Genomic DNA, 14,743 nt, shown 5'->3' with positions numbered 1-14,743 from the left:
GCACTCCCCTGGAGCCCAGCCCACTCTAATCACCCCCCCCCCCCCGCCGCACACACACACACACAACCCGAGACACACCTCTCCTCACGCATTCAGACTGCGGCCACGCCATCGCCTGCCCAGAGCCAACCCCCCAGGCCGTCACTCACCTCCACGCTGGTCGGCGTGAACCTGGAGCACCGGGTCACGCCGATGAAAAGGAGGTTTAATTTACGTCGACGTGAACGGTCATCACGTCGACGGGACTTCGGCCCATCCGGAAGGGAGAATATCGGCAGGCCGAAAATCGGCTGCCTTGCGCAGACCCGTGACATTCTCCGACGGCAGCGGCGCCATTATCGCCCCGCCGACTTTTCTCCCTTCAGAGACTTCGGCAACCGGCGGGGGCGGGATTCACGGCGGCCAACGGCCATTCTCCGACCCTCTGGAGGGTCGGAGAATGACGCCCAGGATGTGGCACTGGAGGGGGTGGAGGAGATTCACGAGGTTGATTCCGGAGTTGAGAGGATTAGCTTAGAGGAGAGACTGAGTACACTGGGAATATACTCAATGGACTTTAGAAGAATGAATAGAAACATTTAAAATTATGAAGGGAATAGTTAAGATAGAAGCAGGGAGGTTGTTTCCACTGGTGGGTGAAACTAGAACTAGGGGACATAGCCTCAAATAAGGGGGAGCAGATGCAGGACTGAGTTGAGGAGGAACTTCTTCACCCAAAGGGTTGTGAATCTGTGGAATTCTCTGCCAGTGAAACAGTTCAGGCTACCCCGTTGAATGTTTTTAAGGCAAAGAAAGATAGATTTTTGAACATTAAAGGAATTAAGGGTTATTGTAAGTGGGCGGGTGTGGAGCTGAGTGCTAAAAAGATCTGCCATGATCTTATTACCGAATGGTGGAGCAGGCTCCAGGGGCCAGATGGCCGACTCCTGCTCCTAGTTGTTACGTTCTAATGTTCTTATATTCTTATCGTGTTCGTCTGTGCCTGATACCCGAGCAGTGTGCACGACGCCTGCATCCTGGCATACTTGACGGTTCCTGGCACCTTTGAGGTGCACCCCTGGGTGAGGGGTTGGCTCCTGGATGACAGAGCTTATCTGCTGTGGTCGTGGCTGAAGCCCCTATCCGGAGGCCACAGACCGACATGGAGACCCGCTACAATGATGCCCATGACACAACCAGGGACGTGATCGAGCGGTGCTTCGGCATCCTGAAGATGCGGTTCTGGTGCCTGGACTGCTCTGGAAGGCTCCTGGAGAGGAGAGTCTCCCACATCATGGAGGCTGCGTCCTCCACAACATCGTGCAGTAGAGGGTGACGTGCTGGAGGAGGGGGATGAACAGCATGCCTCGACCAACAAGGAGGATGCAGAGGAGAGCTAGGATGTGCAGGGCTTGGGGCCCAGGCAGGCACAGGAGGCTGCACAACATGTGGGCCAGAGCTGTTGCGCACAGAATGCTCTAATCGCCTCCAGGTTCACCGATTAGGAGGCATGGCCGGCGGCACACCGTCGCTTCCCCTGCCACAACCACCCCCTGCCATGACCCCCCATCCTGCACAACCCTTTTCCCCGCAGCACCCCCCCCAGCCCATAACCGCCTCCATGATTCCCAGCTGCCTCACTATGAGATGGGTGCCCTGGGTTGGCAGTAACAGCGGGTCTGCTCCATGGGACAAAGGATGACGACGACCAGCTCTACGATGAGATCTGGGGCTGGAATCTCCAAAAATTTGGCTATGACCCCAAGCCAGTATTAAAACGCTGGAGTTTCACTCTGGAGATTCCCTAAAAATATTAGCAGCTATTCACCTCCTGCAGGGGGCTGCCATTCTGCAGCCAGCCCAGCCCAGTCCATCCCTCACACCCTTTTGACAGAGCACGAGGCAGGTTGGAACTTTTGTGCACAGGTGTTTATATTGAAAATAACATGTGAACATCACTATAAAGATTTATGCCCTAGCCGTAACACTATCTCATGCGCTGCACCCGTGCCAAATTAACCAGCGTCTACCTTTCTGGCCTTACGGGCCCTATTGCTACGTCTTGGTGGATCCCCAGGCAGTACATCAGGAGTGGCGAAGGGCTGCTGCGATTCCCGCCCTGTGACATGGGTCCTCTTTGGCGGCCGTCCTCTGAAGCGACCGGCCCTGGATGGGCAAAGCAGTCTCTTGGCTGTCCCAGGTGGCGTGGTGTTCACTGTTCTGCTCACTGCCCATCGGATGCACCAGGGACTGGAGGGGGCGGGGGGAGTCTGAGGTGCTTCAGTGTTCCCGCACCTCCCCTGCTGGAGACACCGGCACGAGCCCCATCACGTCCTCCTCCCTCAAGGTGCCCAACAGGGTGAGGGTGATGCGGGGGTGAGGGTGGTGTTGAGAGCAATGTTGAGGGGCGTGTTGACACACATGTCATGGGGAACCGCAACAAGCGGGTTCTCACTTCCTCGCCTGCGGCCAAACACCACCTCGACGACCTCCCTTTCCTCCGGTCTGCCATCCAGATCCAGGGCCCTCTGCTCTGCCATGGTGAGGGGCCGCAGGTCCAGCGGTCCCCATCCTGTCTTCTCTTGCTCCTGGCGGTTGTGCGCTGCCTTCGCCTGGCGATGGGGGGGAAACAAAAGGTGACAGTGTTAGACATTCTGACTCATGCAGCCCAGAGGGTGGGCAGCTGGTGGCCTCAGTGGCCAGGGCTACCGGCCATGGCGGCCGGTATGGGCACCGACATGTGGGGCAGGGCAGGGGTTCGGTCGCCCTATGGGTTGGGGGGGCGTAGGGATATGGGTGTGTGGGACGGAGGTTGGTGCCAGGGGCACAGTGCTGCCTACTCACCCTTGCTGCCCTGAGGGGTCATTCAGTTTCTTCTGGCACTGCAGGCTAGTCTGGACTATGTTGCCCATGGCGCTGACTGCCTCTGTCACCTGCACCCAGGCATGATGAACGGCACTTCCTGTTCTCCACTAATACCTCTGCAGACTTGCTCCCCTTATACTTGTTAAAAGCCTCTCATCCGCTTTTTATTGTATCCTGAATATCTCTGGTGATCCATGGTTCTCTGGGTTTGTTACACCTTCCTATTACCCTAGAGGGAACATATTGGGCGTGTATCCTCCCCATTTCATCTTTGAACCTCCCCCACTGCTCTTCTGTAGGTTTCCCCAAAAGTAACTCTTTCCAATCTACCTTGTTCAGATCCTGCTTTATTTTGTTAAAATCTACTCTCCCCCAATCCAAAACCTTTTTTTGCAACTTGTCTATTTCTTTGTCCATAACAAATTTAAATTGAACCATGTTGTGCTCGCTATCACTAAAATGCTCCCCCACCAACAACATCAACCACCTGTCCGGCTTCTTGCCCCAGAATTAGGACCAGCGCTGCACAGTTCCTTGCTAGATACTCTACATATTGAACTACAAAGTTCTCCTGTATACATTTTAAGAACTCTACCTCATCTAAGCTCTTAACATGATAGCTACCCCAATGAATTTTGGGAAAGTTGAAATCATCTAATAAAAGTACCCTAATTATTTTTACACCCCTCCACAAATTGCGCATATATTTGCTCCTCAATTTCCTGTTGACTATCTGAGGGTCTATAATAAACACTTAACAATGCAGCTGTCCCTTTTTTATTCCTAAGCTTTACCGACAAAGCTTCAATTGATGACCCCTCCAAGGTAATAATAATCATCTTTATTGTCACAAGTAGGCATGCATTAACACTGCAATGAAGTTACTGTGAAAAGCTCCTAGTCGCCACATTCCGGTGCCTGTTTAGGTACACAGAGGGAGAATTCAGAATGTCCAATTCACCTGACAGCACGTCTTTTGGGAGGAAACCGGAGCACCCGGAGGAAACCCATGCAGACACAGGGAGAATGTGCAGACTCCACACAGACAATGACCCAAGCCAGGAATCGAACCTGGGATCCTGGAGTTGTGAAGCAACAGTGCCATCCACTAAGCTACCTGCTGGAGAGAGGCACCTTTCCTTATTGCAGTAACTGCCTCCTTAGCTAATAATGCAAGCCTCCTCCTCTTCTACCCCCTCCTCTGTCTTGCTTGAAGATTCTATATTCTGGAATGTTGAGCTGCCAGCCTGTCCCTCACTCAACCAGGTCTCCGTGATAGCTACTACATCATAATTACACGTCCTTACATCACCCTTACCTCATCCGTTTTATCTTCAATACTAGTGGCATTAAAGTAGAGGCCATCCAGCTTTGTTTTACTCCTTTGAAACTCACTACCGCTGTATTCCGTCTGACCTGATTGCTTTTCTATGTTATGCTGTGTCCCTATTCTGCTATCATCTGCGTCCCCTCCCCTGCCAAACTATTTTAAACTCTTCCCAATAGCACTTGCAAACTCGACAGCAAGGATGTTAGTCCAGCTCTGGTTTAGATGTAGACCGTCATGCTAGTACAGGTCTCAGCTTCCCAAAAAACGGTCCCAATGGTCCAGGAATCTATAACCCTCCATCCTGCACCAGCAGTTAAGCCACACGTTCATCTGTGCTATTCTCCTATTCCTATACTCGCGAGCTTGTGGCACTGGGAGTAATCCAGAGCTTACAATCTGAGAGGTCCTGCTCTTTAGTATATTGCATAACTCCCTGAATTCTTGATGCAAGCTCTCACCCCTCTTTCTACCTATGTCATTGGTACCAAAATGTACCATGACCTCTGCCTTATCACCCTTCCCCTTCAGGATTTCCTGCAGCTGTTCAGTGACATCCCAGACCCTGGCACCAGGGAGGAAACACACCATTCTGGAATCTTTTTCACAACCACAGAAGCGCCTATCTGTGCCCCTGACTATGGAGTCACTATGACTATTGGTCTTTTGCGCTTTGACCCTCCCTGCTGAACAATAGAGTCAGCTGTGGTGCCACCGCTCTGGCTGCCGCTGTTGTTTTCCCCGATAGGCCATCCCCCCCAATAGTGTTCAAAATGGTATACTTGTTAGAGAGGGGGATAGTCACAGGAGATTCCTGCACTGACTGCCTGCCCCTTCAAGTGGTCACCCATCTGTCTGCCTGTACCTTGGGTGTGACCATATCTCTTTAACTCCTGTCTATGACGCTTTCGCCATCCGCATGCTCTTAAGTGTATCCAAAACCTGCTCCAACCAAACCATGCTGTCTGTGAGGAGCTGCCATTGGGTACTCTTCCTGCATATGAAATCACCCGAAATGCTGGAAGCGTCAAGGACCTCCCACATCACTTAATTAGAACACTGTACCCCTCTGATTGACATTTCTAACACTAATTCATTTAACAAGTTTCAGGCAACAGATTAAGGTGAAGCCTTAATTGGTAAATGCAATTATTTCATAATTACTTCATTATATAATTGCCACTCAAGTGCTCAAAAATAGAGCACTTTCCTCCCCATGATGTCTCCTGGCAAAGGGGCAGAAGAAATATGTCATGGAAACTCTATCACTTCCAAATTCTCCTCCAAGCCATGCACTTGTCTAGATTTGATCAAATATCACTGTTCCTTCACCACTGCTTGGTCAACATTCAGGAATTCCCTGTGGAATGTCATCATGGCAGTGCCATCACCACAAGGGCTGCAGAGATTTAAGATGAAGGCCCAACATCACATCAGGGTAACAAGGGATGAAAATTAAATGGTCTTCCAGTGTTCTGAAAAAGTATTTTTAAAAATCTAACTTGCCAATTTAGAAAAAAACATATTAATTTTTCTTGTTGAACTAATGAAGTAACGGAAAATACTGCTTCATGACAGACAGAAAAAGATAAGTGCAAGTTTTGTTCGTGATTTTTTGGGGTTGGGAGCAGAATTCATGTTTTTTGGCACCTACAAAAAATATTTCACGTCACTGCCAGCCCATCTGCCATTGGTAAACAAATGAGACTCATGTGAGAAAATTAAGAGTGCAGAGTTGATAGTCTAAGTGGACTGATTCTGTGCTCTAACATTCTCCAATTACACAATCAATCATACATCCTTTTGAATTGATCAGCAGCAGGGCCTTCCGGGTGCAGATCAGTCTTTGCAGTCATCTACATAGTCATCAGAACCTACCAGAACCAAGCACCCCAGAAGATGAACATGGTCATCTTCACCTCGAAGGACAAACAAGGAGCTATCACAGCACATATGGGCATTAACTATCGCTTTTAAAAAAAAAATCTGCTCAGACACTCACCGTTATCACCCTTCTCCCCTTTTTCTCCTTTTCTTCCTCTCTCACCTCTGCGACCTTTGAAAGAAATCACAAAAAACACATATGTTAACATATGACAATTTTCATCCTTTAAGTGAATTTGAACTTTTGCTTCCTATGTTGAACATGTAAATGAAGGAAGGAAGATTTGGAAATTGCCATGATGATAAAGGATGTTTGTTCATGGCTTTTTACCTTGTTGCTTATTGTTTCGGCATAAAGTGAGGCTTAGTTGTAAATTATTATTGATTTATAAAGTTAGACTCCAATATGTTCACAACATTTGTTGAATATTGCCAGGAGTTGAGTCGTTTTAAAAGAAGTCAATGATAAAAATGGATAAACCATTACATGTAAAAAGTAACACTTAGTTGCACCAGTAGAATAAGCAAGGTTATTAATATTTTTCAAATGAGTATTCTGAGCATTGAATGAGAGATATAATGTTACAATTATGAGGTTTATAATATTGTTATGTTTTTGGACCGTGTCTTTAGTTTCGGATAAAATGAATGCAGTCATGTGACCTGCTCTGAAGCCTGCCTAGCAACAACCCTGGGTGAGTGGGCTGTTAAAAATTAAAGGAAGAGACAGATTGTTTTGCTGGGAAGAATGTGTAAGGGGTTGACACTCAGAGACAATAACAGCAACATCTGTGTTTACAGTGGTAAGATTGGTATTTCAAAAGTCCCAGGAAGGTGTTGAGAATATCAGGTTATGCTCTAAATTGTCTATTTAATTCCAAGATAGAATAGACTAGAATGTGGTCGAAAGTATCTTTGATCAGCATTTCTACCTGAATATAAGGTCCATGATGTTCATGTTACCATGGACATGGGCAATGAAGGGGGAATGGTTTCTAAGGTATCACTGAAACTCAGAGACAAGTTAGTCTGTGTGGATCTGGGAGAGAGGGAGCAGCTAGAGGCCCAAAATCTCTGTGGTTCACTGTGCAGGAACGTGCGTGGGAGCTGTGTGCAGACTGAAAAGGCCAAATTTGTGAGGATTTCGAAAGAGTCTCGAAGAGTTGCCTAACTTGCTTTGGGGGGAGAATCACCATGAAAATCCTCACTGTGAAAGGTAGATTAAAAGACTCACTTTGGACTGGGTCAGGAAAGTTAATGACCAGTAAACTGACATGATAAGATGGGGCAACACGGTAGCCTTGTGGATAGCACAATTGCTTCACAGCTCCAGGGTCTCAGGTTCGATTCTGGCTTGGGTCACTGTCTGTGCGGAGTCTGCACATCCTCCCCGTGTGTGCGTGGGTTTCCTCCGGGTGCTCCGGTTTCCTCCCACAGTCCAAAGGTGTGCGGGTTACATGGATTGGCCATGATAAATTGCCCTTAGTGTCCAAAATTGCCCTTAGTGTTGGGTGGGGTTACTGGGTTATGGGGATAGGGTGGCGGTGTTGACCTTGGGTAGGGTGCTCTTTCCAAGAGCCGGTGCAGACTCGATGGGCTGAATGGCCTCCTTCTGCACTGTAAATTCTATAAACTAAAGCATACCTGTGAAGTGGATTTATCGATTGTGTTAAAAGTAAAAGACAAAAGTTTTGTTTTGAAGGTTAAAGTATAGGTTGGGTACAAAAATTAAATTCAGATAGTGGGCTGGATTCTCTGCTCCGTGATTCCGGCAATGCGGATCTTGATCAGCTGGAGAATTGGGCATCCGTCCAAAATCGAAGTTTGTGCCGGGTGCAGAACTGACCGCTATTCTCCAGCCCCCTCTGGTGGCGGGATTGGGTTTTGTGCCCACGCGCCAGCAGGAGGATGTTAATGGATTCAAATGGATCCTAATGATCCATTTAACATCCACTTAGTGGGCCTGGCACTCCTGGTCCTCCTGGTCACACTCCCCGAGCTGACGGCTGCTGCACTGGCTGATCTGTGGCTGACCCTCCGACCCCTTGGGATAGCACGGTATCCCTCCAAGACTCCACCGCGTCTATCAGTCTGGCCAGATCGGCATCCTCGAATTACGGAGTTGGTCTGCGTGGTGGTATGGCTGTGTGTCATCTGGGGTTTGCCCTGCAGGATCGGTTTTAAGTGCTGCTCCGCACTCGCTAGCGGGGAGCTGCCAGGGATGGTACCGGCAAATCAGCTGGCGAGACAGTCATTTGCAGTGTAAAGCCTGTGAGGCTTTATTAAGTGGCCTAATTAACGTCCCGGGCCGGCCTTCAGGAAACACCCGGTGGTTCCTGCTCGCTACCACACTTCGAACAAATTTGGCAAAGCATACGCCATGTAAATACTGCAGAAACACTGTGATCTTGATAAATTTAAACTAATACATAAGGCCAATCCTGTGGTATGGTGTGCAGTTGTGGTCACCACAACCTAAAAGGGTATCGATGCCACAGAAATGGTTTTGAGATTTGGCAGGATGACAAAATGTCTCAGATAATAGTTGCTGGAGAAAAAAGGACAGTGGGCAAACTGAATACAGATCTTCAAAATAACAAATGGTTCAGAGCAATTCCTCTTTTAATATCATAGTTGCATTCTTGAAAAGTGTGACTTTAAGCGAAACAATGTTAAGTAAATGAGGTGTTGCCTAAGGCTCAATGTATAAACTGAAGTTAGTTTATTTTCAGAGAAACCCCATGGATCTGCATTTGCACGTTCTCTCCGTGTCTGTGTGGGGTTCCTCCAGGTGCTCTGGGTTCCTCCCACAGTCCAAAGATGTGCAGGCCAGGTGGATTGGCCATGCTAAATTGCCCCTTAGTGTCAAAAAGGTTAGGTGCGGTTACAGGGTTAAGGGGAGGGCCTAGGTAGGGTACTCTTTCCCAGACTCGATGGGCCGAATGGCCTCTTCTGCACTGTAGGGACCCAATGATTCTATGATTTGTGAAAAAGCCAGTTAGTGCCAGAGGGGAATCAGAGATTGAGATTTCCAATGGTGGATTGATCTGTTTCTGATCTGATAACTTTCTGAAGAGCTTCACAGCTGATGAATGAAATTAATAACAAAATGTTTATTGTGTTGTTCTTGGGAGATCTGGGCACTGTTCACAGAACAAAGTAAGCATGGGAAGGAAGAGGCCAATCTCAGGCTAATCTATTTATTCCACAGTGTTCCCAGAGGACAGAATTGTGCACACACAAGTCCTGAGTCTATTGCATCGTTTTCAGAGAAGCTCCCCTGCGACCCTTCCGTTCTCCGAATGCAGAGCTGCCTGTTACACTGGTGGCATAGAGTTGAGGATTCTCTCTCTATAAGGGTCTGCAGCTTGGGGAACTTAATTTGAATATGAGCATGCTCATTGACAATGTTTGTAATGTTTCTAATTATAAACCCATTATATTGCATTTTTTACGACATATCCTTCCTATATTTCTATTTTATTATTGTTAATGTAATAAATGTTACTCGAAAGTTGGAACAATCAGCACAAACGTAAAGTAAATGACTTTAACAGTGCACATCAGGACATTGAAAGTATGTATGGTCCCTATTGTAACATCAATGTTATAATGAAATAGTGTTGACTGAATCAGTGTGAAGTGACGATTCACTGTATATCATTGACAAAGCCAACCATTCAATGAACAGTAAGCACAGCACTAAATTACGTATGCAAAATCCACAAGTCTTGCGAAGATTTATAGGTCAATAAAAAAAGTTTCTTCCCCAAAAGGACCCTGGAAATGTGGAATGAGGTTCCAGAGAAGGTAATTGGGTTAGTTTGCTCTTTGAAGAAGTGGTACCTGAATATTTGCCGAGGAGAGGAATGGGATTAGAAATATATTTCCAGGTTCTGAAGGATTCTGAAATAGATAGTTGAGGAGATTCTGGAGGCAATGGGGGTGATCTTTCAGGAATCACTGGAGGCAGGAAGGGTCACAGATGATTGAAAATGGCTAATGTAACACCACTGTTTAAGAAGGCAGGGAGACAGGAAATTATAGGCCGGTTATCCTAACTTTGGTTGTTGGTAAGATTTTAGAGTCTATTATGTATCTAAGGAAGGATGTGCTGGCCTTGGAGAGGGCCCAGAGGAGGTTCTCAAGAATGATCCCTGGAATGAAGAGCTTGTGATATGAGGAGCGGCTGAGGACTCTGGTTCTGTACTCGATGGAGTTCAGAAGGATGAGGGGGATCCCATTGTAACTTACAGGATACTGAGAGGCCTAGATAGAATGAAAATGAAGAAGATGTTTCCACCCGTAGGAGAAACTAGAAGCAGAGGGCACAGCCTCAGACTGAAGGGACGATCCTTTAAAACAGAGATGAGGTGGGATTTTTCAGCCTGAGGATGGTGTATCTGTGGAACTCATTGCCGCAGAAGGCTGTGGAGGCCAAGTCAGTGAGTGTCTTTAAAACAGACATAGATAGATTTTTGATCAATAAGGGGATCAGGGGGGCAGCACGGTGGCGCAGTGGGTTAGCCGTGCTGCCTCAGGGCGCTGAGGTCCCAGGTTCGATCATGGCTCTGGGTCACTGTCCATGTGGAGTTTACACATTCTCCCCGTGTTTGCGTGGGTTTGGCCCCTACAACCCAAAGATGTGCAGGGTAGGTGGATTGGCCACGTTAAATTGCCCCTTAATTGGAAAAAAATTAATTGGGTACTCTAAATTTATTTTAAAAAAATAAGGGGATCACGGGTTATGGGGAGAAGGCAGGAGAATGGGGATGAGAAACATATCAGCCATGATTGAATGGCCTAATTCTGTTCCTGTGTCATATGGTCTTATGGTCTTGTATTACTAGCAATGTTTGATCATTTTTTCAAAGTAGATGGAGGAAGGAACTTCTGTTTCCTTCAAGTGGATGATCAAAAGTGGTAAGGTGATGGGAGGGGTATGTCTATCAGAATGATAGAATAGTTCTACACAAACTCTTATTGGAATGAAACTTGACTATTTTCTCACTCTTGCTTTTCCTAAGTATAGTGCCTGATTTCAGTTTGCATCCTTTTAGAAAGCCAGCTGAAGTTGGAAATTCATAATTTAGTGAGTACTTGAAGAGAACTACAACAACATAGTGAATTGAATCACAGCAGTAACGTGTTAAGTACTAATTCTTCTATGGGTATGGAAATCTGATAACATACCCCATGATCCTTTTTGTCCCTTGACAGAAATTCCAGGTAATCCACGCTCTCCGGGATCTCCTTTGAGGCCTATTGTTCCAGGTTCTCCTGTCAGACCTGATATACCTAAAAAGGAAAATTACAAAGCCGTATAAATATCTGGGTTTTTAGCAATACTATTAATCGTGGAGAAATGTACAAAGAGGAACATAGAAGTTTTATTTTGAATGCTGTAATAAAGAAACTACAAACATTGCACACAATAAGTAAGTACAAATTTATTTTCCCCTCCCTCCCCAGCCGTCTTGCCTATCCCTCCAACCCCCAATTGTGCCTGTTCAAGTTAGATGGTGCATATCTGAAGTGTGCTTTGCTTAGCCTAATCTGGATCTGCCCATATTTGCTCTAGACCCAATCTGGCCTGATGCACAAGTCCCTTCATTGCAATATTTCATCTCCATTTACTCTGTAAAAATATATATTCACCAGACTACAATAAATATGGAAATATACACGGAAATTAGACACAATCATTTAAAATCATGGGCGTCATTCTCCGCCGGCGGGAGTCTCCGTTTTGCCGGCGCCCGGGGGTTTCCCGACGGCGTGGGGCTGCCCCACAATGGGAAACCCCATTGACCGGCCGGTGTAACGGAGCATCCCGCCGGCGGGTCGGGGCAGAAATGTGGCGGGGCGGGTAGGAGAATTTCGCCCCAGGTTTGTGGAACAACCCTCATTTAACAGTTTTAGTATCATATTATTTATTTGGCATTACTTAAATATGGACTGTTTAATACTTCTTATTTGTGAAGACTTTTGTTCCCAGCATTTCCTTTGGAAGTACATCTATTAATTGTGACAGACAATCCTCCTCCCTGAATCTATGTTATGATATCAGTTGTGGATTTGGTTTTGGAACTTCAGTGATCTTATTCAGCTGAAGGTTTTTGCCAATTCGTCTAAAAAAGATTCGCTATTCAATATCCTAATTTTATTTCCTGCACTCTTTATTCAACTCACCTCTTTTTCCAGTAGCGCCAATGGGTCCAGGAAATCCATCCAAACCTTCATCACCTTTATCACCTTTTGGCCCAGGAGGCCCTAAAATGTTGAATAGTTAGTAAACCAAATGAATTGTAGTTAGTCGACCTATTCTTTTTATTTATTTTAAATCATTAGAAAATGCAAGAGGTTTCGACCTGATCAGTTGTTTCAAAGATTGCCGTTTCTCGACCTTTTGTTACTTATTGAGTTCTCAGATTCTACATATATATTGTAAATTACTGTAAATTTATGTCTTGGTAAATGAAAATACCTATCAAATGCATTTTGCAGGTCTCTGCAGCACCAGCGATGCCAGATTTAGAAATAAAATGCAGCATATTTTTTCTGCAACTTTGTTTTCATCATTTTTATGGTCTTATCCAAACAGTGAATATTGATGGTAGCATTGAGGAACATGTGATGTTGCACAAGGGCCTATAGGCGTCTATTATTGTCTTCAGTCATTTCATTTGTCTCACCATCGAACCATTATATAATTCTCTCTACATACAAATCTTTCTCTGCATCATCTGGTGTTGAAGCTTTTAGCAATGTAATTGAATACTTTCCTTCCCAGAACCAACACATAAGCCAGCAGCTAATCTACTCATTCATGCTTTATTACAGATATTATTTATGGCATCCATGGTGGAATCCTGTAGAGATACACTTTGGATTTCAAATGAACTGCTTCCAGTTGCAGAGATCGTTTTACTATTTAACTTTGGCATTCTCCTTAATCGTTTCAAAGTTTGTTTTATTGCCATGTTCGTGGTTTCCAGAGAATGGTGAGCTTTCAGACCTCAATGTCAGAAAATGTAACTCTACTACAAGTAGAGCACTTGTGCTTGGCTGTGTTTGTGACTAACAAGACACAGAGGAACAATGTATGAAGCAGTAACTACAATATATGGAAACAAGCATGGTTTGGTTAAGGTCATGTGATATACAAACACATAACCACAAACCAAAGAACAACATTCTTTCTACTTATTAAAGACTTCAAAACTTGTTTTTATTTTTATGTTGCTCTGAACAGTACAATGTCGAGGAGGGTATATAATGGCCAAAGAGTTCAGTTTAAGGATTACATATAAAGTATTATTCTTGCTCACTGAGCAGCTGATTTTAAAATTGTGTTGAAGGAAGTCACACAGTAGACTGCTTGCCCACTTCCCTGATCAGCTTTGGTGAATGATTGAGGAGATCCTAGGTGGAAGAAGGGTTAAAGACATCTTAACATAAAAGATAGCAATGCATTGAACAGCAACATAACGATAAATGCATGTACTATAAAGTAAATCAAAATATGATGCAACTTTAAAATGTTTGGCCCATTTAGAATGCTTAGTAGTGACCTTTGATGAAATCATTCAAAGGCCCTAACATTGGTTGAATCTACACCCATTTCATAGCCATAAACATGAGCACTAAAATGGCCAGTATGGCACATTAGAAGTGCAATGTTCTCTACATTGGTTAAGGAAGAATAAGAGTTGCCCTTTCCCTGAAAAAAGCATTAGGCCATTTAAAAATAAGGGATCTAATGCTTGTTTCCGAACCCCACTGAACAGAATTAAAGAAATATGGGACTGCGTTTTACTGGGTCCCATATTCTCCACCTCGCACTGACTAAACAGTCAGTAGGGAGCCTGCCTACCAAAAAACAGCCTCAGTCATTTTATGTTGGAAGCAGCATTAATTGCCTCAGGATGAGCCGCATGCTTTGAAGAGCATGTCCTGCCTTAAAGAGCTACTAATCTGATTGGCTGGCAGCTCTTTAGTTCCAGCAACACCAGGCTTGAGCAGAGGCCACTGCTGGGACTCCAGGGCAGTACTTGAAGAAGAAAGAGGAGGTTATAGCAGTGTTCTTCAAACTCGGGGGCGCAACCCGCGGGTAGGTCGCGGGCGGGCGTTGGGAGGGTCGCGGAGCCGTCCTTCGCGGCGTTCCCGATCGCGCAAATCCCCGCGCAGCAGCTGGCTTTTAATAACGCCGGCTGCAAGCGGCCTTTAAAATGGCCGCGAACATGTAAAACAAATTCGGCCGGATGATCGTGCGTGCATGCGCAGTGCTGCCGCTATTTTTTGAAACGGTCGCAGCTTTTTACAGAACATACAGTGCAGAAGGAGGCTAGTCGGCCCATCGAGTATGCACTGACCCACTTGAGCCCTCACTTCCACCCTAACCCCGTCACCCAATAACCCCTCCTAACCTTTTTGGTCACCAAGGGCAATTTAGGAATGGCCAATCCAACTAACCTGCACGTCTTTGGACTGTGGGAGGAAAGCAGAGCACCCGGAGGAAACCCACGCAGACACGGGGAGAATGTGCAGACTCCGCACAGACAGTGACCCAGTGGGGAATCGAACCTGGGACCCTGGCGCTGTAAAGCCACAAAGCTATCCACTTGTGCTACCGTGCTACCCTTTTTGTTTCAAGTTCGGGGGGGGATTTATTCATTTAATTTTTAT

The 14,743-nt window shown here is 45.9% G+C and overlaps 1 protein-coding gene across 6 annotated transcripts in view; it reads right to left on the bottom strand.

The window, feature by feature from the left end:
* LOC140410818 (scavenger receptor class A member 5-like) overlaps nt 1-14,743 on the bottom strand; it is a 176,738-nt gene that overhangs the window by 52,606 nt on the left and 109,389 nt on the right. For all 6 annotated transcript variants that reach the window (XM_072499467.1, XM_072499466.1, XM_072499464.1 and 3 more), the window contains 3 exons: nt 12,248-12,328; nt 11,249-11,353; nt 6,174-6,227 (listed from right to left, as the gene is read on the bottom strand). In XM_072499467.1, coding sequence (XP_072355568.1) covers nt 6,174-6,227; nt 11,249-11,353; nt 12,248-12,328 — 240 coding nt within the window. The remainder of the gene's footprint in view (nt 1-6,173; nt 6,228-11,248; nt 11,354-12,247; nt 12,329-14,743) is intronic.

Source organism: Scyliorhinus torazame, chromosome 4 (assembly GCF_047496885.1).
Source record: "Scyliorhinus torazame isolate Kashiwa2021f chromosome 4, sScyTor2.1, whole genome shotgun sequence".
Classification (NCBI taxonomy): domain Eukaryota; kingdom Metazoa; phylum Chordata; class Chondrichthyes; order Carcharhiniformes; family Scyliorhinidae; genus Scyliorhinus; species Scyliorhinus torazame.
Note: the sequence above shows the minus strand (reverse complement) of the source record. Positions and strands in the feature narration are given on the sequence as shown.